The sequence below is a fragment of the Chaetomium globosum genome, genomic scaffold, assembly GCF_000143365.1.
Source record: "Chaetomium globosum CBS 148.51 scaffold_5 genomic scaffold, whole genome shotgun sequence".
Classification (NCBI taxonomy): Eukaryota; Fungi; Ascomycota; class Sordariomycetes; order Sordariales; family Chaetomiaceae; genus Chaetomium; species Chaetomium globosum.
Window position 1 is genome coordinate 2,231,169 of NT_165980.1, and position 27,559 is coordinate 2,258,727.

The 27,559-nt window shown below is 55.5% G+C and overlaps 12 protein-coding genes across 12 annotated transcripts; 6 read left to right on the forward strand and 6 right to left on the reverse strand.

Annotated features, from left to right (window-relative positions):
- Positions 1 to 347: 347 nt before the first annotated feature.
- CHGG_07557 (uncharacterized protein) lies at positions 348 to 1,053 on the forward strand (the record flags this gene model as incomplete). The annotated part of the gene is made up of 2 exons (XM_001225212.1): positions 348 to 373; positions 465 to 1,053. The coding sequence occupies 2 exons, from the start codon at positions 348 to 350 to the stop codon at positions 1,051 to 1,053; spliced, it is 615 nt and encodes a 204-aa protein (XP_001225213.1).
- A 263-nt stretch (positions 1,054 to 1,316) lies between these two features.
- On the reverse strand, positions 1,317 to 2,084 carry CHGG_07558 (uncharacterized protein; the record flags this gene model as incomplete). Its single annotated transcript, XM_001225213.1, has 1 exon — positions 1,317 to 2,084. One exon carries the CDS (start codon positions 2,082 to 2,084, stop codon positions 1,317 to 1,319), a length of 768 nt encoding a protein of 255 aa, XP_001225214.1.
- A 1,540-nt stretch (positions 2,085 to 3,624) lies between these two features.
- On the forward strand, positions 3,625 to 4,417 carry CHGG_07559 (uncharacterized protein; the record flags this gene model as incomplete). Its single annotated transcript, XM_001225214.1, has 2 exons — positions 3,625 to 3,994; positions 4,230 to 4,417. 2 exons carry the CDS (start codon positions 3,625 to 3,627, stop codon positions 4,415 to 4,417), a joined length of 558 nt encoding a protein of 185 aa, XP_001225215.1.
- Positions 4,418 to 4,569: 152 nt separating this feature from the next.
- On the reverse strand, positions 4,570 to 5,477 carry CHGG_07560 (uncharacterized protein; the record flags this gene model as incomplete). The annotated part of the gene is made up of 2 exons (XM_001225215.1): positions 4,570 to 4,594; positions 4,768 to 5,477. The coding sequence occupies 2 exons, from the start codon at positions 5,475 to 5,477 to the stop codon at positions 4,570 to 4,572; spliced, it is 735 nt and encodes a 244-aa protein (XP_001225216.1).
- Positions 5,478 to 8,194: 2,717 nt separating this feature from the next.
- Positions 8,195 to 10,327, reverse strand: CHGG_07561 (uncharacterized protein; the record flags this gene model as incomplete). The annotated part of the gene is made up of 1 exon (XM_001225216.1): positions 8,195 to 10,327. One exon carries the CDS (start codon positions 10,325 to 10,327, stop codon positions 8,195 to 8,197), a length of 2,133 nt encoding a protein of 710 aa, XP_001225217.1.
- Positions 10,328 to 11,441: 1,114 nt separating this feature from the next.
- CHGG_07562 (uncharacterized protein) lies at positions 11,442 to 13,137 on the forward strand (the record flags this gene model as incomplete). Its single annotated transcript, XM_001225217.1, has 2 exons — positions 11,442 to 11,551; positions 11,628 to 13,137. The coding sequence occupies 2 exons, from the start codon at positions 11,442 to 11,444 to the stop codon at positions 13,135 to 13,137; spliced, it is 1,620 nt and encodes a 539-aa protein (XP_001225218.1).
- Positions 13,138 to 13,647: 510 nt separating this feature from the next.
- CHGG_07563 (uncharacterized protein) lies at positions 13,648 to 18,858 on the forward strand (the record flags this gene model as incomplete). Its single annotated transcript, XM_001225218.1, has 3 exons — positions 13,648 to 14,631; positions 14,683 to 15,747; positions 15,892 to 18,858. The coding sequence occupies 3 exons, from the start codon at positions 13,648 to 13,650 to the stop codon at positions 18,856 to 18,858; spliced, it is 5,016 nt and encodes a 1,671-aa protein (XP_001225219.1).
- Positions 18,859 to 19,324: 466 nt separating this feature from the next.
- Positions 19,325 to 20,839, reverse strand: CHGG_07564 (uncharacterized protein; the record flags this gene model as incomplete). The annotated part of the gene is made up of 1 exon (XM_001225219.1): positions 19,325 to 20,839. The coding sequence occupies one exon, from the start codon at positions 20,837 to 20,839 to the stop codon at positions 19,325 to 19,327; it is 1,515 nt and encodes a 504-aa protein (XP_001225220.1).
- A 500-nt stretch (positions 20,840 to 21,339) lies between these two features.
- CHGG_07565 (uncharacterized protein) lies at positions 21,340 to 22,069 on the forward strand (the record flags this gene model as incomplete). Its single annotated transcript, XM_001225220.1, has 2 exons — positions 21,340 to 21,545; positions 21,619 to 22,069. 2 exons carry the CDS (start codon positions 21,340 to 21,342, stop codon positions 22,067 to 22,069), a joined length of 657 nt encoding a protein of 218 aa, XP_001225221.1.
- A 339-nt stretch (positions 22,070 to 22,408) lies between these two features.
- Positions 22,409 to 22,807, reverse strand: CHGG_07566 (uncharacterized protein; the record flags this gene model as incomplete). The annotated part of the gene is made up of 1 exon (XM_001225221.1): positions 22,409 to 22,807. The coding sequence occupies one exon, from the start codon at positions 22,805 to 22,807 to the stop codon at positions 22,409 to 22,411; it is 399 nt and encodes a 132-aa protein (XP_001225222.1).
- A 680-nt stretch (positions 22,808 to 23,487) lies between these two features.
- CHGG_07567 (uncharacterized protein) lies at positions 23,488 to 24,026 on the reverse strand (the record flags this gene model as incomplete). Its single annotated transcript, XM_001225222.1, has 2 exons — positions 23,488 to 23,807; positions 23,861 to 24,026. The coding sequence occupies 2 exons, from the start codon at positions 24,024 to 24,026 to the stop codon at positions 23,488 to 23,490; spliced, it is 486 nt and encodes a 161-aa protein (XP_001225223.1).
- Positions 24,027 to 25,234: 1,208 nt separating this feature from the next.
- CHGG_07568 (uncharacterized protein) lies at positions 25,235 to 26,550 on the forward strand (the record flags this gene model as incomplete). Its single annotated transcript, XM_001225223.1, has 4 exons — positions 25,235 to 25,313; positions 25,550 to 25,646; positions 25,857 to 26,044; positions 26,309 to 26,550. 4 exons carry the CDS (start codon positions 25,235 to 25,237, stop codon positions 26,548 to 26,550), a joined length of 606 nt encoding a protein of 201 aa, XP_001225224.1.
- Between the last annotated feature and the right edge of the window lie 1,009 nt (positions 26,551 to 27,559).

Below are 27,559 nucleotides of genomic sequence, written 5' to 3' on the forward strand. Positions count from 1 at the left end.
AAAAAACGCGGGCAAAAAATGGGGGAGACCTGCTTTGCTGTGCTGTGGAGTACCATCCAAAATTCAAGTGCTGGCCCAAGATTTGCTGACTGGATGCATCATGCGGGCGTTAACACAAGCGACCTCCGGTCCGCAATGCCACCTGACCATATGCCCTTGGGCAGGAACGTTTTGGTGGGCACATGCAGGATTCGTTTGATAGGAACTCCCGGGTCCTGCCCAACCACTCAGCATTTTTCTTTCAACGCGCTTATCATTGTGAACGGTAATCAACTAATTATGCAGGCGGCGAGCCAATTGCTCCCACCCTATCCGCAAACATCCTCACGGTTTCCCCCTCACGCATCATGGATACAGAAGATCTTTTGCTACAGTAAGTTGTAATTAGTCCTCACTCCATCACGGACTCGGGACACGCCAGAATTGAGCACATACAGAGCTTGAATAACAATTATATCTGATAGATCTTTCGCAGAGATTCACTCTTCTTTCGAATCAGAACCTTGCAATCATGAAAATGATGAAATCTGCATGTCGCTCCAAAACGGGGCCCGCCGCATTTTGAAGCTCGTGCAAGAACTCATAAACCGCCTTGTCATTCTTGCATCCGAAAGCTGGGAACGACTCTACGAGTGCATGGACCTGCGAGATGAAAATGTGAGATTGAAAGAGCGACTGGAAAACAGCATAACGCTAGAGGACTGGGGGAAACCGCTCCATACGCTGAGGACAGCGCTCGAGGCAGATAAGGAAGATCTCGTCCCAAAGTTGACCCAGGCGATCAAGGAACTGCATAAAAGGCATCGGGACATGGTGGAGAGGCTGCTAAATGCCATGTCGAGAAATTGGGAGCTGGAATACAAATGCAGGGACCTAGCCGGAGAGATCTGGTGGCTCAAGGAGCACCTGAGGAACAGTGTCTTGGCCGAAGACTCACAAATGCCCTCGCTGAAGCCCAAAACAGCGCTGGAGGACGCCTTGGAAAAAGAGATCCAGCGACTAAAGGAGGGCGAGAGGCGAATGGCTAGCAGAAGCAGGTCTAGATCAATGTAAACTTGGAAACAAATGCAAAATTAGCCAAGTCGTTCCCTAATGGTAAGAATCTCTCCCTTTTTACAGGTACTCTCATTCCTCTTTTCCCGTTCGTCTTCCAAGTACTCAATCACTCATTAATGGTTTCCTAACTCTCATCTTCCCCTCCCTCCGGCCCGCTTGCTAGCATTTCCCTATTCACGCCAGATGCTTCTTCGGCAGAGTTCAAGCCAGAGTCTTCAGGGATGCTACCTTAGGTCAGTCTGATACTGCTGCATACCTACCTACCCAAGCTTACTGCCTTCAAAGTCGTCAATGGGTGGGTATTCCCGCGGGCGTCGCTCCTTCATATAATCATATAGCAACTTGATGACATCGGCATGGCCATTCTTGATGGCGCCCTTGAGCGCCGTCTCGTTGTTTTTCCCAACAGCGTCAACGTTGGCGCCTTCGTCAAGGAGAAGCTGCACTACCCGTGAGTGGCCCTCGGTCGCAGCTGCAATCAGAGGCGTCAAACCACTCCCAGAGCGCAGCTCCAGAGACGGGTTAGTCCGGCCCCGGCGATTGGCCTTCTGGAGCAGCCTTTTGACCACCATTGCATGGCCGTTGGCAGAGGCGAGATGCAGCGGAGTGGAGTTGTCATCGTCCAGCTGGTCTAGATCGGCTCCGGCAGTAAGAAGAAGCTTCACCACCCTCAAGAAACCTTGCGAGGCGGCCGAGTTTAAAGGCGTCCATTCGCAGGCCTTGATGCTGAAATCGGGCTGTCTGAGAAGCAGTTCGGCTACCTCGGAGTGTCCGCCAACCAAAGCCGCTCGGATGGGTGAAATTTTCTCGTGACCTAAGCGGTTCACGGCGGCTGTCTTCTCAAGAAGCAGATCCACGACGTCCACGTGGCCGCCGGTTGCCGCCAGGATAAGAGGCGAGTTTCCATCCTTGTCGGGCTCATCCACCACATCAACCGCCTCAGGCTCATCAAGGATGAGTTCAACAACCTCAGCGTAACCGTTGGTGGCTGCTGAGAGCAAGTCGTCGCTGAGTTGTTTCCTCTCCATCTTGAAGTCCGCTTTCAAATCCGTTTACTGCAGCTGAAGGATACGTGTTAGATGCGAGCAGACTCGGGATACAAATCACGGCAGCAGTGAACCTACCTCGATCACGTAACGGATGAAACACGGGTTTTATCGATACAGCAAAGATAACTTGTGTCTTTTGTGGCCGTTGTGAACCTGTGGTTGGCCCCAGAGTATGGATGCTCGACTCAACACATGCCCTAAATGGCCGGCAGACGCTTACGAGGAGAAGGATGGAGCTTATGTTTGAGACTTTGGCCTGGCACAACTCGTATTCACCTTGTGGGGGACGCAGAGCCGCAAAGCAGAACAGCAAAGGTGGTAAGTACAATTAATACTGGACCTACCTTAGGTACATAGATAAGGTACCTAGGTAGGTACTTTTACAGCCAGATTGAGCCAGTATTCCTTCACTCCCGTATTTTCGAGAGCCCGTTACCGTGGTAAAATGCCAAGAGGAACCACCAGTATCGAGCCAAATAAGACGGCATTCCGAGAGCCTCATACTGGATAAAGGTCTCTGGTTGGGTCTTAATTGCGCCATTTTTGGCGGGGTGATTCAGCTGATTCTCTCACTTGCCATTGCATCCGTCTCCCGGCACATGAATGCATTTGATTCGCAAGACAGCTGCATCTCCTTGAGGCCTGACGACTACCCTGGTTTGTGATTGATTTGTTTGTCCCAAGAACGAAGGCAAAGCTGCCCAAAGTATGGGGGTCGCTGATCGAACCCGCTTCCAAAAAGGTATCCCGAAGCAAGGGTCAATGCAACCAGGGCACCGACGCTCCCTTCTTCCCGAGGCTCTGAATGCATGAAATTAAAGACACCAATGAGAACATTGGTTGTAATCTGTACAAGAGTGCCGAAAACCACCGGGTTTGGGAGATTGACACGTTTCCGGCTTGGGCTCTTAGCTTCAACACCGACATGAGTCCAGTCAATAGAGCCGTCGGGCGACAACCAGTCGGGCATGCAGACGTCGTCACGTCCTGCATCGTGTCGGAGTTGAGATTGCTGAATGGCCATCCTCAGAGCCGGCCGGGCGGCCGTGGACGGTGACCCAAGGCGTGTGATAAGAACGGGATAAATGCGTCCGACGGGCAGGCTGCAGACTGGAGGCTCACATGTTGTAGACGCGAACTATTGGGCTCAGCGCCCGCCCTTATGCGTGATAGTGTGATGCGACGAGAGCCGGGATACACCAGGATAGGGCTTGCTAGTGCCACCGCCGCACTTTTGGGTGGCGTCAGAACGCTGCATTTAATACGTCTCTTCCGCTGGCTACCAATTTTCAAGGCAGTCTAGTTCTGGGGAAAAGTCCCGGTGTTGTCCCCCGTGTCTGAGATTAGCTCCACGCCTCGACGATAGCACCCCTCGCCCGCCGGAATCCTCCTTGTTTCTCCACCACCTCCGGGGAGTTGCGAAGAGGTAGGAAATGCTCATAGAGAGGAGCGAAAAACGAAACAGAGATGTTAACAACGCCGCAGCCCCGCCACGTTCAACTGGCTCGGCACATCAACAATGGCAACCAAAGCCGTCGCCGCCAAGCATCCCTATCCGGACAACAAACCGCCCATCTACAAGAAGACGGCCAAGATCGATGTAGGCCTCCACACCGAAACCCTCAGCAATGCGTACAAGACAACGCGAGACGTGGCCATCGAGCTCCACAGAGAGCTACAGCCCTATCTCAAGAAGGCCAAGGAGCGAGTGTGCGAGCTGGTCCACGAGGTTAACAAGCTCAAGCAGACTGTCAGGGAGCTGAAGATAGAGATAACCGTATTGAGAGAGGAGCTCAGGGTAACCAAGGAGGCTTTGGTGACGGCTAACACCACCACGTTGCATCCCGCGCTCTTGTTGATTGACGGCGACCCCTACGACTGGTGTAAAAGTGAGCAAGACGTCCAACCTTACTAGTTCGCGAATAGGTGGAATGAAATAATTATGTAACTGTGCAGACTGAAAGTAATGTCCTTGAGTGATTTGAGCAGCCGGGTGTTGTGTTCGTCCCCAATGGGTAATAACTTGATGGGGGGCCACCTAACTACAGCATTCTACCCGGCATCCACTTGGCTGTTGCCTTGAGTGGTAGGTAGTATACCAGCACAAATCTTGTGTTATCTCAGATATATCCCGACGGCTTACCCCGACACGGCGCACGGGACTAACACCGCCGCAGGGTAGCCCAAGGACACCACGCGTACCCGGGGCGTCCGGGCACCCGGTACAACACTCCATTCACGCCCTCTTCAGCCCCCTATGCAGCACCATCTGCACACCTTCTGCGCTGGAGCAAGCGGGGTCGTCTAGTTAGGCATGGAGACACTGTGCATCTCTCGGGTCGTGGCTAGCAACAATAATTAGTAGCAGGTGCCTCAGAAAACGCGCTTAGCAAACACGGTTAATATCGATTATATCAGTAAGCACGTAGAAATCACACATAGAGGAGCCTACCTATGTTAAAACTCACAATGTAATCGGCGCAGTGAAACTGCACAGGAATGATAAAGTCCCACACTTCTAAAACCGGCCACGATTTGTCCATTAACATTAACATTACATGCCCGCGATCGTCACAATAAACATCCAACCGCTTCTCCCTGTCCTCCCTCTCGTCAGAGCAGCCCAACAATCCCAGCAACAACCAGCCCGCCCAAAGCATACCCCGCCGGCGATCCCTGGCCCAACCGCGCCGCCGCCAAAGACGAGTCGGTCGTCGTCGTCGCGGCGCTCGCCGGCCCAGTAGCAGTACCCGCCTGGTCCGTAGTGCTCGCCGACGCACTCTCTAGTCCCGTGGCGGTTCCGGGCGCAGCGGTGGTCGACGCCGCCGCCGCCTCGCTCGACGTCGTGTTGGGCTTGAAGGCCGCCAGATTCAGCACCTTCGTCTTGTTGCTGTTGTTCTTCTCGTAGTCGAACAGCCGGTAGGACGCCCACGACGGGCCCTCGGACGCGTCCCGCAGCGCCAGGCAAGCGTCCATCTTGGCAGTCCCTATGCACAGCACACCGTCCGCATCGGTGGTGACGTTGCGGGGCCCGCGGCACTCATTCGTCGTCTGCCAGAACACGGTGGCCACGTTGGTCCAGAAGTCGCCCGACTCCTCTCGCGGCAGGCACGTGGCGCACGCTTCGATGTAGGGGTACCAGCCGTTGTCGGAGCCGGCGCCGGCGGGGGGCGGGCACACGCAGTCGCCGACGTTGGTGCGCGTCGGTCCGGAGACGCTGCGGGCGCACGTGTAGAAGGTCTTGTACAGATACGGGCAGGCGACGCACTCGTCGAGGACGTTGGGCCCGTCTTTGACACCGTCCTGGGCGGTCGCTGGGGAGGGGAAGAGGGTGAGGGCCGCGAGGGCGAGGGAGAGGACGGAGCGGACCATGACGGCGGTTTTTTGGTCTTTTTTTTCTTCTTTGGCCTTGGTTGGTAGTGGAAAGAAGGAGACGGAGGGGGAGACAAGACGGCGTCCAAACTGGAGTTGAGGACCAACAGACGAGAATATATACACTACACTATATCGAGGCATCTTCCCATCCCACGTTACATGAGCGAGCCTTTTTTTGGTTCCTTCATTTTAAACCGGCCAAGACTGCCGCTTGAGCCGTTTGCCAAGACCAAAAACCCACTCTCAGGATCTTGTGTCACCCGTGCCCCTGAATGAATTGGGTTCCCTACCACACCATGGGCAAAAAAAGCCAAACTCCAAGTGTGGGTGCCGGCGAATCCTTTGACGAGAGAAACGAAAAAAAAACAGCCATTCGGAAGGCCAAAATGTACTTGTTTTTTTTTTTTTTTTGTTTTTTTTACTCGGTTTCTTTTATTGGATTTATTTTGCTCGGTTTTCTTCATCTTTCCGTAATTTCCTTCATTTCCTTCTCTTTTCTTTACTTCTTGTTTCCTTTGTGGGTTCGGTCTTTTTGGCCAGAGGGTGCCTACCATCATGCCTGGCCTTGGCGGGAGCGACTCCTTCACAGCAAGGAGTCGAGATTCGCCTAACATTTGATCTGTTACGACCAACCTTTGAAAGCTTGAACGAAGGAACTGTAAAGACGGTAACATGCTTTCCAATAATGCCTGGCACTTCTTAAGTTCTTAACCCCTCCTCTTTGGTATAAGCAGCACGTGCAGCCTCGCCGTGTGAGACCAGACGAGCTTGCTGCTTGCGCATTCACAATTGTCATTCCCCTTCCTCTGGGTCCCTTCAACTGTGGTTTCCTTGAGCTTTATCTATTTCTCCCTCAAATAGACATGGAGGCGATCCCACCCCACACGTGGTTGCTACGAAAGCCCAGCGGGCCAGCCCCAGAGATCCGCCCACACAGGAGCAACCGTAGAGGTAATCTAAACGGAAATCTAAACGGATGACACGATGGAACAAGCCCCAATCACCTCTGCCGGTACATACACCCTGAATACGAACTAAGTTGTTTGCAAAGGGGCAACCGTCCCGTTCCTCCACACCACCCCTAGGCCTTTTTTGGGGGCCATTCCTAGGGTCCACAACCACATCACAGAAAGTTTAGCCCCCACAAACGAGAAATTGTATCCCAGTGTAGAAGAACCCCAGGCTTCCTCTATACTTGGCTAGGCGGTTGTTTGGTCGGCTTACGGCTGACATTCGGCCAAGATGTAGAATGGCCCGCTGACAGCATTCTCATGACAACATCATAGGGTGAATAGGTAGTAACAACAACGTAAGAACATCTTCACCCTACTTCAGCCACTCATCCCCCCTCTGTACAAGGCCCATATAGGGGACCAGCGAGTACATGAAACGGTTATTGACGCCGGAAATCCACGACCTTACAGTTAAGCGAACCATGTCAGCCCAGGCCGGATGATTCATTCAAAACGAGTCTCTCCGATAGGACCGTTCGATGTTGTGAAGCGGGATGATAAAACGGTTTCAAAAAAGAGAGCAAGCCGGAATATTGAAATCCGGGTATATAGGTAAGCTCTTCTTAACCCGTCGATATCTGACTCCCAACTCCCACTTTCATCACACCCGCCCTCCCACGGATCTCCAACACCTACCTACCTAGGTATCTTCCCACGCGAACCCAAACCCAACCCCAAAAAAGCACACTCCCAACCCCCAAGATACACCTCCCCAACCTCCCCATCCTCGCCCCAACCACCACCCTCCTAACCTTCAGCAACCCCGCCTCCGCCAGCGCCAGCTGCGCCAGAGACATCGACCCCCTCTACCAGACCTACACCGTGCGAGCCACCCACCGGCGTCGGGGGCGTCCAAGATCCCCGCCGTGTGCGGAGGGCTCTGGTCGAACCTGCGGCGCTTCGGCTCGTGCACCGTGACCAGCCCTTCCTGCGGGAGCAGCAGCGCCAACAGCGCCAATCTCAAGTGGAAGTTCAATGTTCCTTGGGCTGCAACAGCGGCATGATTCACTCGGCTTGGTGAGAGGCGACTGAGAATAAGTGGGGTGGTATTAGCTGCCCTTGAGTTTGGGTGCTGGGAATGGATCATTGTTACGGGGGCCGTTATTTGTGAGTGTTGTTTTCTGTGAGGTTGGTTTGTTCAGGGTGGGTGCTGTGTATAGGTATTAAGTAGGTCAGGCTATCCGGGTTGCTCTTGTTGGGGATTGTCGTCTCTGACGAGGCATGTCTGCGCTCACTGGGTGCTTGGGATGGCCTTTTCAACCAGGTTGACCAAGTGCTTAAGAGGGGAGGAAGTCGGGTTTAACGGAGGGTTCGTGAAACGCTTCCATTTCTTGCAAGGTCTTCCGTCGAGGTTTGCCTTTGTGATGCTTGGGTGTATTTAGAAAGATCATGCGCACACAACCTTCATGCGAACAGCTGTGTAATGACAGTGGGTAAACATGTTATGGCACGGTGCATCCTTTTGGGTTATCTGTTCCCGTACGGACTACGAGTCCTCGGATGATAAATTCTAAATATCTTTACATTGCAGAAAAGCGGAGTGAAGGCCTGATCCGGTTCTAGTCACAGTAACTCAAGTCTCGTTTGTGTGAAGTGTTAATCAATTCTTCGGGCATATAAATGCCGGCCCCGTTGCCCATGCGGTATGCTTTATACAGTAACATAATCCCCAACGCCTTCCATGCATCATGCTCTCGTACATCACCGGTTACGGTTTGCTGAGAAGCGCCGAACCATAACCTCTCGAATAGTGTACTTTTTCAACGCGGCCGCGATACCGCCGCGCTGCATCTCTCCATCAAACACCGCTGGGGGAGGAATATCCACATAAACAAGCACCAAGCTTTTGAGAACGTGCGAAAGCACCCGGTTAACTCCCATCAGCCACGACCACGACCGCTCCAGCTCTTCATGGTCATGTTCTTTCCAGGCAGCATCCGAAAAAGCAGGCATGACCATAATACCAAACTCGCTGTGATCGAAGACCGGCCCGCGCTGATAGATGATCCAGTCTACCCCAAACTTGATACCGTGGCGCGGAACCCAGCCCAGCGACCGGAAATGATGGTACACAGCGTAGTTAATGAGAAAGGGGTCGTCTGGCCTGAGACGGGAGTGGGCTGTGCGAGGAGTGAAGTAGGAGTGTGAGCGGAAGAGAGACAGGAGATTCTCAGTAGAAATTGGAGACCTGGTCACAGGATCTACGACCTTCAAGGCGCCGATAGAGAATACCAAGAAAAAGGCTTCCTCGGGAGCGAGTTGGAAATGCTCTTTGTTCTCGATGTCCACCGCGGAATCCGGGTTCGAAGTCGAACCCTTCTCAGGAAGAGCGGAAACGGGGGTTTCCTTAGGGAGGGCTTCCTCAGGAACCGTCCCACCGTTTGGTGGCGCGGGAGCAGGGGCGGCACTCCTCGGCTGGGCGCCGGCCGAGCGGCCAGGGCTCGGTGGATCAGAATGCAAAAAGGTGGTTGATTCAACCGTGGGTGAGAAGCGGACGCTCTTCCGGCGCTTTAGGTCGCCTTCCAATTCCGCAGCCGAGGGGCACAAAACGGGACCATCCGCGGGCAACGAAGGAGGCGTGACGGGAGTTTTACCAGTCCCATTCAGGCGCACAACATTGCTCGACACACCATCAAGTTCTTTGCTGCCAGTCGAGGCACTTGCCTTGGTCGCGTCCCCGCTGACGTAACCATTTACCTTGGGCTGGGCATCGGAGTCTTCCGCATGGTCATTAATGTCGTGCGTCGCCTGCAAAGTCGGTTGACTAGGAGCGGTTTGCCCAATCTCAAAGATAGCGACCCCGCTGACGGGCCTTGAGACAAGGTCCGCATGGGAGTTCGGAAGTAGGAGCAGTTCCGCTGGGCCAACTGGCGCTTTCACCTCATGGGTGTCCTCGTGAGGTCGATCAAGCCATGGGCCGTTCAGCAGGTCGTTCAGCTTTGATAAAGAGTTTGGGAGGGCGAGCAACTCTGCTGGGCCAACAGGGGGTTTGGGTCCCTTATATGTCTGGCGGCCGTCGGGGTCTTGAGGATAGGAAGCCCCGATAGTGGGCGTCGTCTGCCGCGTGGATTCTTGCTCGTCATCCTCATCTTCCTCATCTTCCTCATCTTCCTCACTTTCATCTTCTTGAGTTTTCTCTTCTTCCTCAGCTTCTTCGGGTTCTTTTGATTCTGCATCGACGGGGCAAACGGGACCGGGAAGTGCCGAGGGCTCTGCCGCCTTAACAGGCTCGTCTAGGGCTCCTCCAGGGCCGGTTGTTCCGCTGGCAGCAGCTTTGGCGATGGTCTCGGCGAGCCTCTGCTTCTCCAGCGCCTCCAGCTCAGCTTTCGCTCTCTCCCACTTGGCAAGGCGACGCTCTTCTCGCCGCAGCTCGGTGCGTGCCTCACTGACGGTCTTGCCTTCCGGCGAGCCCCGTCGTGCCAGCTCCCGCTTCAACCAGTTCGGCTCGCTTCGGCTGAGGCTTCCTTTCCCATAGAAGCCTTGCTCCCAGAGAGCACGTATGGAAGATTCGTCTAAGATGTGTACCGAGCGCGTCTCGGGATTCCAGACTCCTATATGCACCACAGACGGCTCGTGTGATGGAGGTCGGAAGACTTGGCTCAACCACGCATAGACAAGGTGCAGAAGCGAGATTGGATTATTCGGATAAAAGGTGGGGAGAGGAAAGGTCCGGATCGGGGCCGGCAGACTGTAGATCTGTTTCAAGGGTGGCCGAGGAGGTGATGCCCGCTCTGTGGGTGCCAGAGCACTCGGGGCGCTGCCCAGCGAGCCTGTTCCGACGACCTTGGCATCATTGCCGGCAGTTGTGGTTGTGATTGTCGAGGTTTCAGCCATAGCTATGATGATTCATGTCGGCCTAGCAAGCAGTGCGTTTGTTAGTCTCCAGCAAGCCATGTGAAAACCGAAGAAGTAAAAGCACGGCGAAGTTAATTGCTCAGATACCGTTGTAGTCTATAAATAGAGGGCTTCCATCGAGCGTACACTGAAGCACATTGCTCTAAGCACAAGTATTTAGGTGTCATCACCGCAATCGGGGGAGGTGCATCGAGCTGCTCGAGCCCCTCCTCCACCCCTCCATCGTATCGACGAGTAGGTGTGTGGGAGAGACGAGTAGCCATATCGCTGGTCTTGCGCTTCTCACGATCCAAGACATCCTCACTCGAGGGCAGAATTGGACCAACAAGCTTGTCGCGCATGACCCCGAACAAAAGCCATCAAAAAAAAGAAAGAAAAGCCGAAGAGGCCGACTTACCCAATGACCAAAACTGAACCCAATCAAGGGCAGTAGTAGTAGTCAAACCCTCCGACGTACTGATCAAGGTCGCTGAGGATGCGAGGCAGGTTGAGCTGTTGTCCTGAAGCTTCTTTTCACATCTGGGAAGCTTCGAGTTTATGTTGTTTTGGCATGTTGCTCAAGCTTGCCAGAAGCTTGGTGAGAAATAGTGGTGCAGTTTTTTTTTGCGTCGGCTGCAGATTTTGCAGAGGCCGAAGAAACCGAATGCTGCCTGTTGATTGAGGCATCAGTGGAGCAGACCTGGAGTTCCAGCAGGGTGGACAGGCGAGTGGGGCCCGTTTTTCCGCACCGTCGAATTGGTTGGCCTCTGGCGAATTGTGCATCTCCAGTTTCAAACTCCAAGCAGCAGCGATGTCGTCTTGTTTTTGTGCATGTTCGACAAAAAGTTGAGCCTTCCACGGTCGCCAATAGGAAACTACACTAGTTAATCAAGCCGTGTTTTAGGCAATGTATGCCCTTGTCCCTAATATTGTGATCTCAAAGCCCCTGTTTTCGCTTTGAGTTAGTGATGTTTATCCCTTTGGACTGGTCGGACTTGTCAGCGACCCACATGGATTTGCGGTCACTCTCGAGTCCCTTTTCTCTGAAATCGCCGAACTTGCCGTCGCGCCAGACTTCTCTGGTCCACCATCCTCTTTTCTCGCTCACACAGCGATGACTGTTGGCAATGATCCGATGTCGATAGCAGTCCAAGGCGCGGCCTTGGTAAGCCTGGTCTGGAGCTGTGCTGTCTTCCTCGTCCAAACCATCGGGATCACCCAACTGTACGATCACCTCCCCTATTCCGTCTGTACTGACGTGTTGTCACTGTTACTGACTTTGCCCGCTTTCTCACTCTAGCCTCCGTAACCACACTCCGACGCGTCCGAAGCCAGTGTCCCCCTCCTTAAAACCTGAGGAGATCCCGCACATCACGATAATCCGGCCCGTCAAGGGCGTCGAAGTCGGTCTCTACGAGTGTCTAGCCTCGACCTTCCGGCTCGCCTACCCAAAGTCAAAGTTGACCATCCACCTCTGCGTCTCATCCGCCGATGATCCGGCATACCCGCTTCTGCAAAAGGTCGTCGCAGACTTCCCCGGTTTCGACGCCAGGGTGCTAGTCGAGGAGGATGACCCCTTACTGCATGGGACCGGCGGCCATGTCAACAACCTTGGCCCGAACCCCAAGATCCGCAACATGAGCCGCGCATACCGGGAGGCCAAAGGAGAAATCATATGGATTGTCGATTGCAATGTCTGGGTCGGGACCGGCTCGGCGGGGAGGATGGTGGACAAGCTCTACGGGTTCCGCCCTGACGGCGCGAGAACAACCCCTTACAAACTAGTGCACCAGCTGCCGCTTGTCGTCGACATCGAGGAACCAAAAGCCGCCGAAGAACTTGGCCTACTGTCCAACGACACAAAACAGCCGCGTGCGCCCAAAAGCCTGCTCGACCACGGCGGCCGGCTCGAGGAAATGTTCATGTCGACCACGCACGCCAAGTTCTACAGCGCCATCAACACGGTAGGCATCGCGCCCTGCATCGTTGGCAAGAGCAGCATGTTCCGCAAAGCCCACCTCGACACCATGACCGACCCAGCGCAGAACCCCATCCTCCCCGCCTCCGACGCGACACGCGGGCGCGGACTCGACTTCTTCTCCTCCTACATTTGCGAGGACCACCTAATCGGCGACCTCACCTGGCGGTCATCCCCCACAAACACAACAACACCAACAACAACCACCCCGGGGATCGGCAACCACGCGCTCGTGTTCGGCGAGGTAGCGATCCAGCCCATGTCGGGCATGTCGGTGGCGGCGTACGTGGCGCGGCGGGTGCGGTGGCTGCGCGTGCGCAAGTGGACGGTGCTGCTGGCGACGCTCGTCGAGCCGGGCATCGAGCCGCTGCTGTGCAGCGTGCACCTGTCCTTTGCGCTGACCACGCTCCCCTGGGCGCGCGCCGCGCTCGGCCTCCAGCCCACGTGGGCTGCCATGGCGGCGGTGTGGGCGGCTACGGTCACGGCGTGGATGGTGCTCGATCGTTGGTTCACGAGCAGGATGCGGCGGCTGGAAAGTGTCGAGGTGGATGAGAACACGCCTGCCTTTGCGCGTGGGGCGGGCAGGCAAGGGGGCATCAAGCAGCGGCCGTTCTTGGAGTGGCTGCCTGCTTGGCTGGGGAGGGAGGTGTTGGCACTGCCCATCTGGACGTGGGCGGTCCTGCTGGGCGCCACTGTGAACTGGAGAGGCAAGCAGTTCCTGGTGCGTATGGACATGAGCGTCGTGGAGGTCGAGGGCAGCCAGCCGCTGGCGTCGGCGCCCTCGGCGGAAGACAGCCGTCCTAATTCTCGTAATAAAGACCGCGTGGACTAGACTAGATGCGGCAACTTAGAAGTATACCCTTAGATGTCCATAATCCTGTCCGGAGGACAATATTGCGGCCAAACTCCAAAAGAATTATTATGGTAAAGTCACGTGATTTAAATAGAAGAAAACTCTCGAAAAATCATACGATCTGCCAATTGGTCGACAGGGCTGCGGTCTCCACTATTTCTGCTATCGTGTTTTGGACGCGTAAATTGGCGGGATAAGATCAGCCCATGTCTGTTTTGGGACACTCGCGCGACAGTTGTTATTTACCTCCCAATCCAATGTTCCCATCCAGCATGGAGATCAACGGAGAAATGAGGGTTTGTTCCCACTGCAGAGAGAAGCAGCCTGCCATGCAGTTTGTTCACCTGCGTGATTCCTCGAAGACAGTACAAAGATGTCTTGCTTGCCGGAAGAAGGCGGCCGACAGAGTAACCATAGCTTCCCACCATACTTGATTTGTTGCTAATACAGATCGCACAGGTGAAACAATCGACCACTTCCGTTGCCATAATGCGTGAGATTGTAGGCAACAAAAGGCTTTCTGACGTGTCGGACGAGGTGGCGGCCCCGCCCAAGCGCAAGAACCTCACCCATGCTGTGATGAGTGAGCGGTATCACGCCGGCGGTGTGGTAGAGGGCGACTCTGTCACCGTCGCTGCTGCTCGTCAAGAGCTTGCCCGCATCCAGAGAGATCACCGGTCATTGCGGCGTAATGATGAGGAGCCGAGTCAGACACCCCGACTGAGCGAGTTGCTTCGTCGGCAATCTAAGGGCCGAGAGGATGTCGAAGGAGACGACCAAAGTAGCGATGATGACCGGAGCAATTCCCGCTCCGAGCCAGGCATCGCAGTAGCAGAAGGGCCTGTACCGGAAGAGCCTATCGAACAGCGAGGGAAGCGAGGCCGGCCTCGAAAACAGCCCCCTTCCGATCCGACTCTTCGCCGTCCGCCTGGCCGACCACGGATACATCCCCTTCACAATCCAGCTGCTCCTCGCCGCCCACGTGGCCGTCCTCGCCGTGTCACTCGTCCAGAACCTTCTCCAGCGCCCCTACGCAGCCAAATTCGCCATGGTCGCCCACCAAAGCCGAGACAACCAGTAGGCCGTCCTCGCAAAATTCCGGTCAATGACCCGCCGCCGGTCCCGCCCCGCGATTTCAACGAACCGCCTCCTAAATACACGGGCGATCTGCAGGGATCTCCGCTTTGCAAAAACGATGTTACTATCAAGCATGAGTTTAACGAGCGCCTTGCGCAGGAAAACATGCGCCTTTGTTTCAGATGTAAGGAACGCTGGTTTGATGTTGAGCTAAAGGCGGATGGAGTTTGCAAACGCTGTCACCAAAAGGATGACAAGAAGCGGGCTGACGAACCTTTCCTTTACTCCGCCGAGAACCACCTGGACTTTGGAGAGATGCCAGACTCTCTACCCATCCTCCATCCCGCCGAAGAGATGGTTATCTCGCGGGTCCACGTTGCAGTCAACGTGTTTACGGTGTGTTCCTTTCTATCTTTGTTGGCATTGCTTCTTACTTTTGGCTTTCAGGTCCGGGGCCAGCAGTACAAATATCGCGGCCATGTTGTTCATTTCCTTCGCGACGTAGGCAAGGTCTATGACGAACTTCCATTGCTGCCCAAGGATTTGGATATCGTGATTCTGCGTCCGAGCGGTTCTGAAGCCGATCCCGCGATGGACCGACAGTTTCGCAAGCGATTTCGCATTCGCCGCCGAGTGGTGGCTACCTGGCTCCGTTTCCTGTCACGCAACCATCCTGGCTACAAAGGCTTTCTCCTTAGCGAATCAAATCTAAGCCAGCTACCCGAAGACGAGTCCATCTTCGATCAACTTACCATCCACGAAGTGAGCAGCTGGGAAGACCTAGAGCCCGACCAGGGCCCAGTCGACGGTGACAGGCCGGAGAACGAGGATGGGCTGGGGTTCGATGAAGCAGCTGTACCCAACGTGCTGGTCAAGGATTCGGAATTCGCCCTGCTGCAGGGCGGACTCGAAAACAACGGCCCGGAGAACCAAGAACGTCCTCCAATGCAGCAGCAGCAACCGCGCGACGCTCACCACCTTCCAATGCCTCCCATCAGATTCACGCCGATCAGCGAGTTCAACCGGTCGCAGGCTCTGCTGTCGCTAGCATGTCCCAGCCTCTACCCACGCGGTCTTGCTGATTTCAACCAGCCGAGGCAACGCGCCATCAGCTACTCGGATTACTTGGCGCATGCGATGAAGTGGCATGACGGGCGTTTTGCCCGCCATCATACCTTCCGTTACATCGCATTGAACACCCTCATGCGGCAGCAGGCCTATGGGCACAGCCGGTTCTACGTCAACAAGCAGCGGTCTACCGTCCTAACCAAGGCGGAGTTACAACAGGCACTGGAGAATCCCGACCGTCCTGAAGCTCAGGCAATCCTCAACCAGATCTCCCGCTTTGCTGGGGCGATTCAGGGTACGAGACCCTATTGGTACCGCCGGCGCAGGGAGTGCGAATCTTTCGCGCACTGTCTGGGCGTCCCCGGCGTATTCATCACGTTGAGCCCAGCCGATCTGCACTGGCACGACCTCTACCGGCACATGCCGGAATTCGAGCGGTGGCAGGTGTTGGACGAGCCGGCCCGGATCTCGTTGTCCGGTCGCCTGCTTCGCGAGAACCCCCATATCGCGGCGTGGTACTTCACCACGCGGTTCAAGGCATTCCGAGACGTGGTGTTAACCAAAAAATTTAACCTTTCAGACTTTTAGTGTCGGTACGAATGGCAAGGACGAGGCAGCAGTCATAACCACGGGCTGTACTGGTTTGAAGAGGGCCCGCAGCAGGCTACCAGCACAGATGAGGAGAGGGCGAGGTTCGCGCGTTTGTGGGGTTACCACATCTCGGCGGAAAACCCCCAGCCCCATCGGATTGGACAAGGAGGTGATGGCGGCAACCCACTGAACGTCGACGCACTGCAGACGGAAGTAACATGGGACTGGCTGGATCGCGTCCTCAACCGGTGCCAACGGCATCATTGCTCGTCCACCTACTGTTTGCGCATCAACAAACGCGCGGCGGAACTGGCAGAGAAGAACGGCGAGCCGGGCCCCGAACCGGAATGCCGGTTTCTGTTTCCCCGCCCGCATCGAGAGGAAGCCGGCTTGGTTAGAAGGCCGGGCAAGACGTGGTGGTCGTTTGAGGCGGTACGGAACGACTCCCACATGAACCAGTATAACCGGCTCATCACGCTCTGCTGGCTGCGCAACACCGACATCTCGCCGTGCACCGGGATCGAGGCGGTGATCAACTACGCCGCCAAATACTGCAGCAAGACCGAGACCAAGACCAGCACGTACGCCGAGATCGCCGGGGCCATATTGCCACACGTCTCGGACAGGAACCCCATGCTGTCGTTTGTTTCGAGGATGATGAACAAGTTAATCGGCGAGAGGGATTACTCCGCACAGGAGACGTGCCACATCCTCCTCAAGCTACCCCTCTACCAGGACAGCCGCGTTGTGATTAGCGTCGACTGCCGACCGGCTGACAGGCATAACCGGTTGGCAGAATTCTCCGAAGCGGATGAGGCTGTCCAGACGAAGAAGACGTCGTACGAGAAATACCTGGAACGGCCTAGTGACATGGAGGCGGTGTCGTATTTCAGGTTCCTGGAGACGTGGAACTTCCAATCGCCAAACCCGGGCAACTGGAGGGAATGGCGCCCACCCGCTCGGCCCAGGGTGTTGTATTACTTCCCGCGGTACACGCCGGTCCATGGGCACGTACAGTTCGAGGACTTCTGCCGGGTCAAGCTTATGCTGGCACATCCTCATCGGGAATGCGGCGGCTTTCTAACCCTCGACGGTACCCGTTTCTCAGGCTACGTGGCGGCATACGAGCACTGCTTGGAGCACCATGAACATGAGGATGACCACTACGGAGAGGCGGAAGCGCCGGAACCCGCGGCTGACGAGGACGAGTTCCGGGCTGTACCCTTCCAGGAAGATATCAGTCTCGAAGACTGGCAGGAGCTCGCACGCATGGTGCCTGAGCTCCAACCAGAACACGAGGAGATCGACCTACTGACTAGGCGAGATATCGACATCAGGTACGACTGGCATCCCCACGTCGGCCGGTATATCGATGAACGGTTCGACAGCGGCAAATACTGGGATCTTCTCAAAGTCGAGCACCCCAGTATGGCGGGAGATGTTGAACACATTCCTCTGAAGGCCCGGGATACCCTCAACCGGGAACAGAGGATCGTGTACGACACTATTATGGGCCACCTAGAACGGGATAACGTACCGCCCATCCTGTTGCATGTTGACGGCGGCGGAGGCACTGGGAAGTCGTACATGGTCAACATGCTGTCGTCTCACCTCCAGCAAACTCTCCCCGGCCGAAAATCGCCCATTCTCCGTGCCGCACCCACCGGGGTCGCGAGCAACCAGATCAATGGCCAGACGCTGCACTCCCTCCTCCGCTTGCCTATCGATGGCAACTACCGCCCGTTGACCGAAACACCCACTGTTTTGGGGAACCTACAGCGTGTTTTTGCGGGTGTACGTTACCTCGTCATCGACGAAAAGAGCATGCTGGGGCTCAAGACTCTGGGTTGGATCGATCGGCGGCTCCGCGAGATCTTTCCGGAGAAGAATGACTTCTTTTTCGGCGGATTGAGCGTCATTCTGATCGGAGACTTCTTCCAGCTGCCGCCGGTGCTGAACAAGCCGATCTATGCCGAGTACGACAGGTTGATGAAGGAGATGGAGGTTGCTGGTCTCAATGCCTACCGCGCCTTCGAGCACTCGGTTTTCTTGGAGACAATCCAGCGGCAACATGGGGCGGACCAGGCCGGGTTTCGCGACGCCTTGGTCGAGCTCAGACAGGCTCGGGTGTCGGTCACGGGGTGGGAGCTGTTAGTCTCCCGGTGCGCGTCCAATCTCTCACCCAGAGTACAAGCCGGTTTCGCGAACGCCGTACGCATTTATCCGACGAGAGAAAAGGTGCGGTCTTATAATCATGACCACATGGTCGACCTGAACTCTCCGGCCCTCTACGTAGAGGCTACCCACCAAGGCGACGGGGCAAGTAAGGCCGAGTCGAAAGACGCCGGCAACCTGTCGAGCCGCTTCCCGGTATGCATCGGCGCCAGAGTGATGTTGACCAGGAATATCTGGAACCCGGTGGGCCTGGTGAACGGCGCCCAAGGCACGGTACACGATATCGGCTGGGCGGAAGGGGCGGACCCCCTGCGGGATCCGCCGTTGGTCATCATGGTGGCCCTCGACAAGTATACGGGGCCGCCGTACTACACAAGAGACGTAGAGCTTCAGGACGGGCAGGGCAGGTTGGTGGTCCCGATCCTGCAGGTGAGGCAAGACTTCACCCTGAAGAACAAGACGTGCAGCCGCACACAGTTCCCCCTAGTGGTCGCGTACGCTATCACGGTGCACAAGTCCCAGGGGATCACGCTGCCCAAGGTGGTGTGCGACATCTCGGAGCGCGAGTTCGCTTCCGGGTTGTCATACGTGGCCGTCTCCCGGGCGTCGAGGCTGGACGGGGTGATGTTCGACGTACCATTCGACCGAAGCCGAGTGAACCGGGACCCGCCGACTGCTGCCATGCAGAGGAAGCTGGCGGATTACGAGAGGCGTTGGAAGGCTAGGTTGCTAGAGCCGCTATACCGACCAAGCAACGTGGAAGCGAGCGATACGGAGAGTTATGTGTGACTACGAATTAAGCATGTAGAAAATAGCAAGCAGTTTGGCCGAACAATATTAGACTCCGGACAGATATTGGCGCTTCGTCTCTCCCGTACTTAATAACAATAAATTAGCTCGATTGTCCTCCGGAGAGGGACAGGAAAATTGCCAGGAGCGGGAGAGAGGAAGGAAGCGCCCCGTAGCGTAGCGAAGGGCCGCGCGACTGACGAACGAAGCGACGCCAGCAATTTTAATACTTGTTGACTAAACTACCCTAACGCCTGCAAGGCTCTACCTGCTTTGCTCCTAGTGACGCCCCTTGGAACACCACCCCCCGAGCGCATACCGGCGCAGCAACAGCCTTTTCCAACAACGCCTTCAAAGGTGGATAATTACCACCTCTCAACCAAGCAGAATGCACGAAGAGGTAGATGAAACCAACCAAGAGAAAAAAAGAAAAAAAGAAAATAAAAGACCCAGTTCCTGAGCAACCTCACTCCCACTTCTTCGCTTCAACGCCGTCAGGCGGCAACGTCTCCACGGTGCGGGCCTTGACGTCATTCCAATCAGTGCTGAGGGCGGTGCCGTTGCTCTCGATGAAGCTCTTCTGCATGGCCCGCTGCTGCTCAGGAGTGGCGCCCTTGTAAAGCTGCTTGAAGAAGTAGTTGGGATCCCCCTTACTGGCGTCATCATCCTCTCCTTCTGCCTCGGAATTGGCCAGCTTGTCCCAGTTCTTCGGGCCGGAGCGGCTGCTCGTCGGGTAGGCGGGGGCAGCAGAGGTAGTGGTCTTCGGAGCCGGCTCCGGGATGGCTGCGGACTGGTCTTTCTGTTGGGCCTCGGCGACGGGTACAGAGGCTGAACTGCCGGTCACACCCGAAGCAGCATTGGTATCGTTGTTCCATGTGTCTGGGCCAATGGTCTCTTTGCCCCATGAACCCCATTTGATGCCTGGGGCGGCCTTGGCAAGGGTAAGTTCGACTTTCCGCGAGAAGACGGTATATCGAGATGTCGAAGGATCGATCTTCCCGTCCAAAGTAAGGGTAGATGTCGCTTCACGGTCACCTGCCTTGACATACGGAGCCGCCGCGCGGGGAAGTGGTGAAAGCCGTACCTGTAGCTGGTTAGACCCGATTCGACAACAAGCTGTGAAGGAAGCCTCCGAACTAACCTGAGTCTCTGAGAACTCCACCTGGAGTTCCTCTTTCTTAACATCCTTCACGTACAGCGTCACAGAAACTTTGTCGTTGCTCTGGTAGAAGTCGACCTTGAGCTTGAGCTGTTCGTCGGGGACACTGCCCGGAGTGGGCGCGGCCTTGATTGCCTCCGGCTTCGGCTCGGGTTTGGGCTCCGGCTTGGTGGATTTCGCCGAGGGTTTAACCGGAATCTTGGTGACGGTGATCTTCCGGCCCGGATGATCCTCTGGTAATTTGTCCAAAGCACCGAGCACCTGGCTTCTCCAAGTATATGCGCGCTTCCAATCGTCCTCGAAACCTGTCTTTGGCGAGGATCCTGCGCCCCCGTTGCCTCCCATAATACCAGTGAGGACGTTTGCCTTAAAATCGCCGCTCTGGCCTGGTTGGCCGGCCTTATCAGCAACACCGACCTCGTAGGTTACAGTATAGTTGCCATTACCGTCGACCGCTTTCTCAACGCCGTCGTCCTCGCGCGCCGGGCGCCCCTCGGCCAATAGCATGCACCATTTAGCGCAGCAATCGGCGTCTGCATGGTGTCCAAGCTTGTAATAGAGAACCGAACGACGGTATTGTGATTCGATCATTTGCCTGCGAGAGTTCCCCGAACCGCGCTCCGCCGCGGTGTGATAGGCCAGTTCAGCGTCATGGAGAGCGGCGTCGTAGTTTTTCAGCTGCTGATGTGCTTGAGCGCGGGCAAGCAACCAGGCTGGAGAAGTCGACGAGGCGAGAGCTTTGTCGAGGAGTGGTATCGCAGCCGCATAGTCTCTATTCTGGACAGCTGCGACGCCCTTGTGTCCGAGCGTTGTTGCGGACATGGTGATTTAAATCGGATGATATCGTGATTTTGATGAGTAAATCCGAATATTTGAAGGTTTTTTGAGAAGTTGATGGAGGAGTGTCGAGAAGTGCAAACGGTTGTTAGGTAGGAAAAAGATGGTGGTGGAAATCGGCAGAAGTAACCTGAGCTCACATGGCGCGGCTGGTGGCGAGCGTGGCGGGGTACCTAGGTACCTTGGGCAGCTGATTCTGCCGCTGTTGGGGTCCAGGATCCCTGAGCTCGAACCCAAAAGCAGGCACCGCTTTCTCTGACAGGCATAGGCCCGTTTCCAGATGCAGTTAGACCAGATCTTTGATTCGGCATGAGTTGAGCACAGCAGTGCCGCTGCAACACCAAAGAATTGGCATTCTGCCCAAGACCTCAGCGTCGGACCCTGCCCGACCCGAATTTGAACCGCGTTTGAACCGTTTGAACCGCACCTTGTACCGTAGAATTAACAACAGAAGCTCAATCCGCCGATACCCCATAGCAACCACAATGGCGCACCTAGGCCCCGGCAAGACGGCAAGCAGCAAGGAGCAGACAGGCCTGCGCTACCCGTCCAATGGCAAGACCATCTACCACCGACCACTCAACCGTACCAAGGCGGCCGAGCTCAGCCAGTCCAGTTTTGCCTACCTCTTTTCCGAGATGGTGACCTACGCACAGCGGCGGGTAACAGGCATCCAAGAGCTCGAGAAGCGGTACGCTCCCACGCCCCCACGCCCCGCCCTTCCCCTGCGTCATCATCCCAACTAACAACGGACCTCTCACCAGCCTCAACGTACAAGGCCACCCCATCGGGCTAAAACTCCTCGACCTGCTGCTGATGCGCGAGCCGCCGCGGACGCAGACGCGGCCGCTGACCATCATCGCGCTGCTGCACTTCATCAAGATCAACCTGTGGACGCACCTGTTCGGGCGGCAGGCGGACCGGCTCGAGAAGAGCTCCAATCCGGACACACCCGACGAGTACATGATCGTCGACAACGAGCCCGTCGTTAACGCCTACATCAGCGTGCCGCGCGAGATGAGCCAGCTCAACTGCGCCGCCTTCATCGCGGGCATCATCGAGGGCGTGTGCGACGGCGCCATGTTCCCCGCGCGCGTGACCGCGCATAGTGTGGGGGGTAAAGAGGAGGGCGAGATGTGGCCTGGGAAGACGGTGTTTTTGGTCAAGTTCCAGCCGGAGATTCTGGAGAGGGAGGCGTTGCTCGGGAAGTCGTGAAAGTGGGAATACAAGTAGACGATACCTATATGGGACAGGTTTTGGCATTGGGTTGGCGTTTGGGATTCGGGGACGGTCCATCCGGGTTTTGCGTTTGGCGAGGGCCATTGGGTATCACTTTTACAAGGATGTCGGCTAGGTATCGGTGTCTGAGGAATGAATATTCTACGTTAACGCCTTAACAATGCGCTTGTCCATGACCACCCAATATGCCCTCGGCATGCCAACACCACCTTGATAACCCTGCCAACGTAACGCCTAGCAATGCTCCCAACGCAAAACCAACTCATAACCAGCCACATACACCTCACCGCGGCAAACCCTGATACTGTCCCCCCCTCACCCCCAGCACCACCACCCCCACCACCCCTCCTCTTTCCCCCCGGCCCCAACCCTCCTCTTCGGCACCACGCCCACCATCGGGCCGCGCGCCATCAGCTCCGCCAGGCCCAGGTCGCGCCACGCGGGCTCGCGGGCGCGCTGCGTAGCCTTTTGCACGCCGTACGCAGCGTGCTGGTCCGGCACCACGTCGTCCTCCTCCTCCGGGTTGACGGGTTGCAGGTCGGGCGGCACCAGCACGTCGTCCTTGGGCAGCCGGTCCTTGCAGAACTCCTCGAAGAGCTCCGCGTGCTGCGAGCGGTGCATGTGTGCGTAGGTGAAGCAGGCGTCTTTGTTCTGCGGGGGGTTAGTGAGAGGTGGTGGGTGAGTGTGAGGTGTGGGGTGGGGCGTCTGGGTCATGGGATGGGATGGAAATTGGGGGAGTTGTTTTGGTTGGTTGGCTGGTTGGGTGGGGGATTGATTGATGGATTGGTGGGGTGTTTTGGGGTCGCTAAGCACTGACCATCGTAACGGGAATGGCAGCTCGAGAAAACGAGTCTGGGAGAGTGATGTTTTGAAAGAGCTTGTCGTCGGTTGATGAGGTTGCAGTCAAACTTTCGCTGGAGCTCAGTGGGATGCGAGACTGTGGAGGCGTCAAGGAACGGCTCGACTCGCTGGATCGCGAGCGATTGGTGACCTCCATCTTGGCGCGCTGGGTAGGGGTATTTGTGGCGCTTGTGGCAAGGTTTCCAAGCAAAACATGTGACAAGGGTTGTTCTTGCTGGGAGAAGTACTAATTCAACCCTAACCCGGTGCTCACTTACACCGTGCTCATCATTTCCACCCAGCACCACCTCACGCGACAGCACAAAATTTCACTTTTGAGGTTACCGATAATATGGGTTTATGGGGTTCAAAATATGTGTGGCTTCTGTCTCGAGCATCCTGAGCCATTGAGGTGTCCAATTGCCTAGCCCTCCCTATAGGTATCCTACATGTAGGTATAGGTAAGAGGTACCTAAGCAGAGTGCCCTCTCTCTCTAGCTAAGCGTAACCTCCGTTCTTCCATGGACTCTCAATCAGCGCGGTTGTGGTATGCGTCAGTCATGTCTGGCCTTGCCTTGGTCGCCAGACAACTTCACGTCCTCCTCGACGACTGTCGGCGTACCTCCGTCCTTGGCGTCACCATCAGCTCCCGAAAACTCCAGCTCCATGACATACTTGTCGGTTTCATAGAACCCCCACTGCCTGTAAAGAACGCAGGGGTCGATGATGTAATTTTTCATCATAACCGCCAGCGTATCCTGGTTGACTGCGGTCGGAGAACCAGACTTGTTGCTCAGTGTGCCCATGCAGTTGCCATGAGTGATTCTGAAGGCATGATTGCCCTGAACTGTAATGTAGCCTGATGGGTCATGACCTGCTCAGATTGTTAGATACGATGTCAGTCGAAGAGGTACTGGGGATACTCACGGTTGAAGGCATTGACGACTTGACGGCAATCGTTCACAACAGGGGCCATCTGCATAACGAAGCAGCCCGTGTTGAATTGCTCGGGCAGGGGTCCGCCTAAGACCCCCTGGAGAAACAAACCGAGGAACAGAACGATGAAAATCATTCTGAAATAAGAATAAGGCATTGTGATAATGTTTTCAGTGATTGCTTGTTTGCTGTGGTATTGTTGCACAGGGCTTTCAGAACCGGGAGGGCGAAGCAAGTTGTGTAAATGTTTGGAAAAAGGTGCTCATGATAGAAAGGTATTCCATGATTTATAGCAATTCTAGCCAGGGAAAAATTGGCCACAAGTGAATCGAGGCAAGTCGAGGCCCAGTGCTGGTGAATCTGTATCAAGTGAATCGGTGGCGCTCGAGGAGAGCGAACATATGTTGTTCGAAGTTGTGAATACCCCGTGATCCAATAGCTGGTTGTGGTTTTTCGACTGAATTGCTACAAGACCTAGTCTGTCTCTACGTTGTACTGGTTATTCAACGCTTTCATTGTCACCAGGCAGATGTAGCAACAACACAAAACCTGGCACGTCGTCCCCGAGTCAGGAAGAGAACTTGGGACTCAATACAACATACCATCTCTTGAAACGAACCAACGTTCCAACCAACCATCCTGCTTCCTCGATGTAAAACCACAGCAGAGTTCGAAATATCTTGTTTCAGTGTGACGACCAGGCAGTGGCAACAGCTAATTGTTCTTTCCTACATACAACCGGTTGAACTAATCCCAGCCGAATAGATATTAAACTCCTAGTAGCTCGATCTGGAAAGCAAACAAAGGCGGGAATAGCTCGAAGATGCCACAAGCAGGCCTGGTCCAGTTTACAATGTTCCTTCTCGGTCTGAACGGTTTCCCTTCTCATTCTGAGTCCAGAAAACATCACGAGCTTCCTTAACTCCGTTCCCTGCTCCGAATTCAACATTACGGTACCTACCGCCATCAGATGGAAGGCGGCTTACAAGGTGGGCCCCAATCTGTGTCAAGCAATTGGGAATTTACTGCATCAAATGGCATCAAGTGTACATGGGAACAGGCAGCAATCTGAACAATCAGTTAGTCTAGTTGAGGTCACCAGGTCCCTGAGGGGTAAGCTGCTTGATCGTGCTGAAATATCTTAACTACCTAATTGAAACTCTTGTCGATAGTGCGATGGCTGCCGTCATGCTCCAAAACATTGCGGTTCGACCCCAAGCCAGATGCGACCATGAAGACATTCACAGATCGCCACCTAGACTTCCAGGACTCGCAACCCGTCTAAGACGCATTCTCTTACTATGCACCCCTGTGGATCCACCGCAGTGACATCTCTTGCATTCAGCCCAATGCGAGGCAATTACCATGTCGTCACTCACCTACAGCGCAGATCTAGAGCTGCCTCCCTCGACTCCTCAACTGAGTCGGTTCAACCCGCATGACGGTGCGATATCACAACTCTCCCGCCATCTTTCGGATGATCCTCGTCACACCAACACCCTAAAACCGATAACCCCGTTGTTTGATAAATCCGAACAGGCGGGGTCTGAAACATCCGGGCTGTTCGTGGGCTTGCTAGTCTGAATCCCTCCCCGCTAAAACAGGGCTTCTGACTTCATAATGTCTTGCATTCTCACGTTGTTTGACTGCTTACTTCACAGTAACTACATACCGAGTTAGTCGCCTTTGGTATCACGCCGCTAGCGCGCCACCCCGAAGCGCCTCGGCCCCGAACCCCTCTAGGTATTGGTAATGGCGCGCCGGTGCCATGGAACCAGTTCGTCCGTTATGCCGGGGCTTGCGGGGTGGAACATCTTGGGGAGCATATGCCGGCGTGGCGGTTGGGGATGGGAGATTAAGACGCACACGGTGTTCTGTCGGTGACACAATACCCCGCCTTTGATCTGCCTTGCGGGGCTCAAGACAATTATCAATTGACCGAAACGGCGCACAACATCGTGATCTTCGATAATGCCATATCGATCAGCTGGTTGGCGAAGCACAATCTTAACCAATCCGGCCCCAATGATAGCGGCAGTACTCAGCCAAACACCCCTCAAATAGGGAAACAGACCGGACGAGCGGCGCTTCGCACCATTATTTGGGTCTTCAAGTTGATCATGTTCAACGAGTCGACGAAGAGGGGTCTCTCACAAAGTCCTAGCAAGGGAGGTTGTGGGTTGTGGGGTCATCCACCAATGAACCCCCCCTGACAGCACCTCCCTCGCCAAGCACTGAATTGAGACTTCAGCCCCTGACACCGCCAGCCGAAGAGGGCCAACGCCGACAAAGAAACAGCCGATGGATGGACTTGGCAGTCTGAGACACGAAATATCGCGCAGAACAAACTGTGGAGGACGCAGCGGCGGTAGGGGGCAGAGCAACGCCCGGCGCACATGCTTGAGACATTGGAAGCAGGTCCTGCGCCCAGATACCTAGATGGACACGCGCTGGACAACTCCGCCCAGAAGGCCAGGCTTTTTCGGAATGCACTCCGGCGCAAGTTGGTGCGGTGCAGGATTGCCCCAGCTGAGGGCGGCGCAACCCAGCCGAGCGGAGCTGCGAAAGGGGACAGGTTCGGTGGGCTTTGCGCTCCTTTCCCCGCCATTGCTGGCAGGGGTTCTACACAGGAGACTTCTGAGGAAAACGACCCCGCAGGGCGAGGAAGCCAACCCGAATAGGCCAATGGTGCGGACGGCGGGATGCAACGTGGTTTGGTGTTCGAGCTGGCTTTTTACACGACGCAAATATTGATGCGCGCAGCGTGCCGCGTGCATGGTGGCGATTCGGGAGGAAGAAGGCTCGAAGAAAAGTTGATTGATAGTAATTAGTGGCGGATAAAAGCCGCGACAACCATGATACGAGGGTAATAGGCGAGGCGATAAATACTATGCTATGGCGGGCGGGTTGGCTTGCGACGGTTCATTTCTTGTCGATTTGTGTTGGAGCGTTGGTTGTCGGGAGGGGACGTTGAACAGGGGCCCAGGCTATGGGGTGCCGAGGAAAAAGCTGGCAGTCAGCACCTCAGACGATCAGCATGCTCGGCGCACGACACCGAAAGAATCGGGGATTTTGGCGTCGAACAAAAATAAACAAGCGCAGTACCCCTTTGATGTGTGCTGTGCTGTGACGGTCAGGGTATGTATGGGGGGCCGGGAATTGATCCGATGAGCCCACAACTCTGAAGTCGCCTCAGCGTTCCAATCGCGTGCGCTTCAATGGACCTGCAGAAGTGCACCAGCACGCCGGATGTGCAACCACGCGGCGTGGAGGGTGAGATGCAGCCGCTCACCCGGTGAGAAACCTGGGAACTGGCGCCGGGGGGGAAAGTCCAGAGATAGGTACGGTCCGTTGTGAGGCTGAGTTAAGACTGGCCGCTATTGAAATGCGCGTATTCAATTCGAAACGAGCCCGCGGAAGAAGAGGCCGATTCATTCGGTATGATTGCCGAAGAGGCCACCGGAGAAGGGGCCCGTCTGGCCTGTGTTGCTGTGTTGGGTTCCGACGAACAACGGGCCGACAACGTAGTTGTACTCGTCTGTGGCCCCTCATCGCGGCCTAGCCTGTTGATATCCGCATCATCGGCGCGTCGTGATTTCCTATGCTTGATTGGCGACAGAGAGAGTGAGGTCTTGGGCTCAAACCCGTGGATGCAGCCGTGGCCGTGCGCTAGGCTCTTTTGATGCGCCG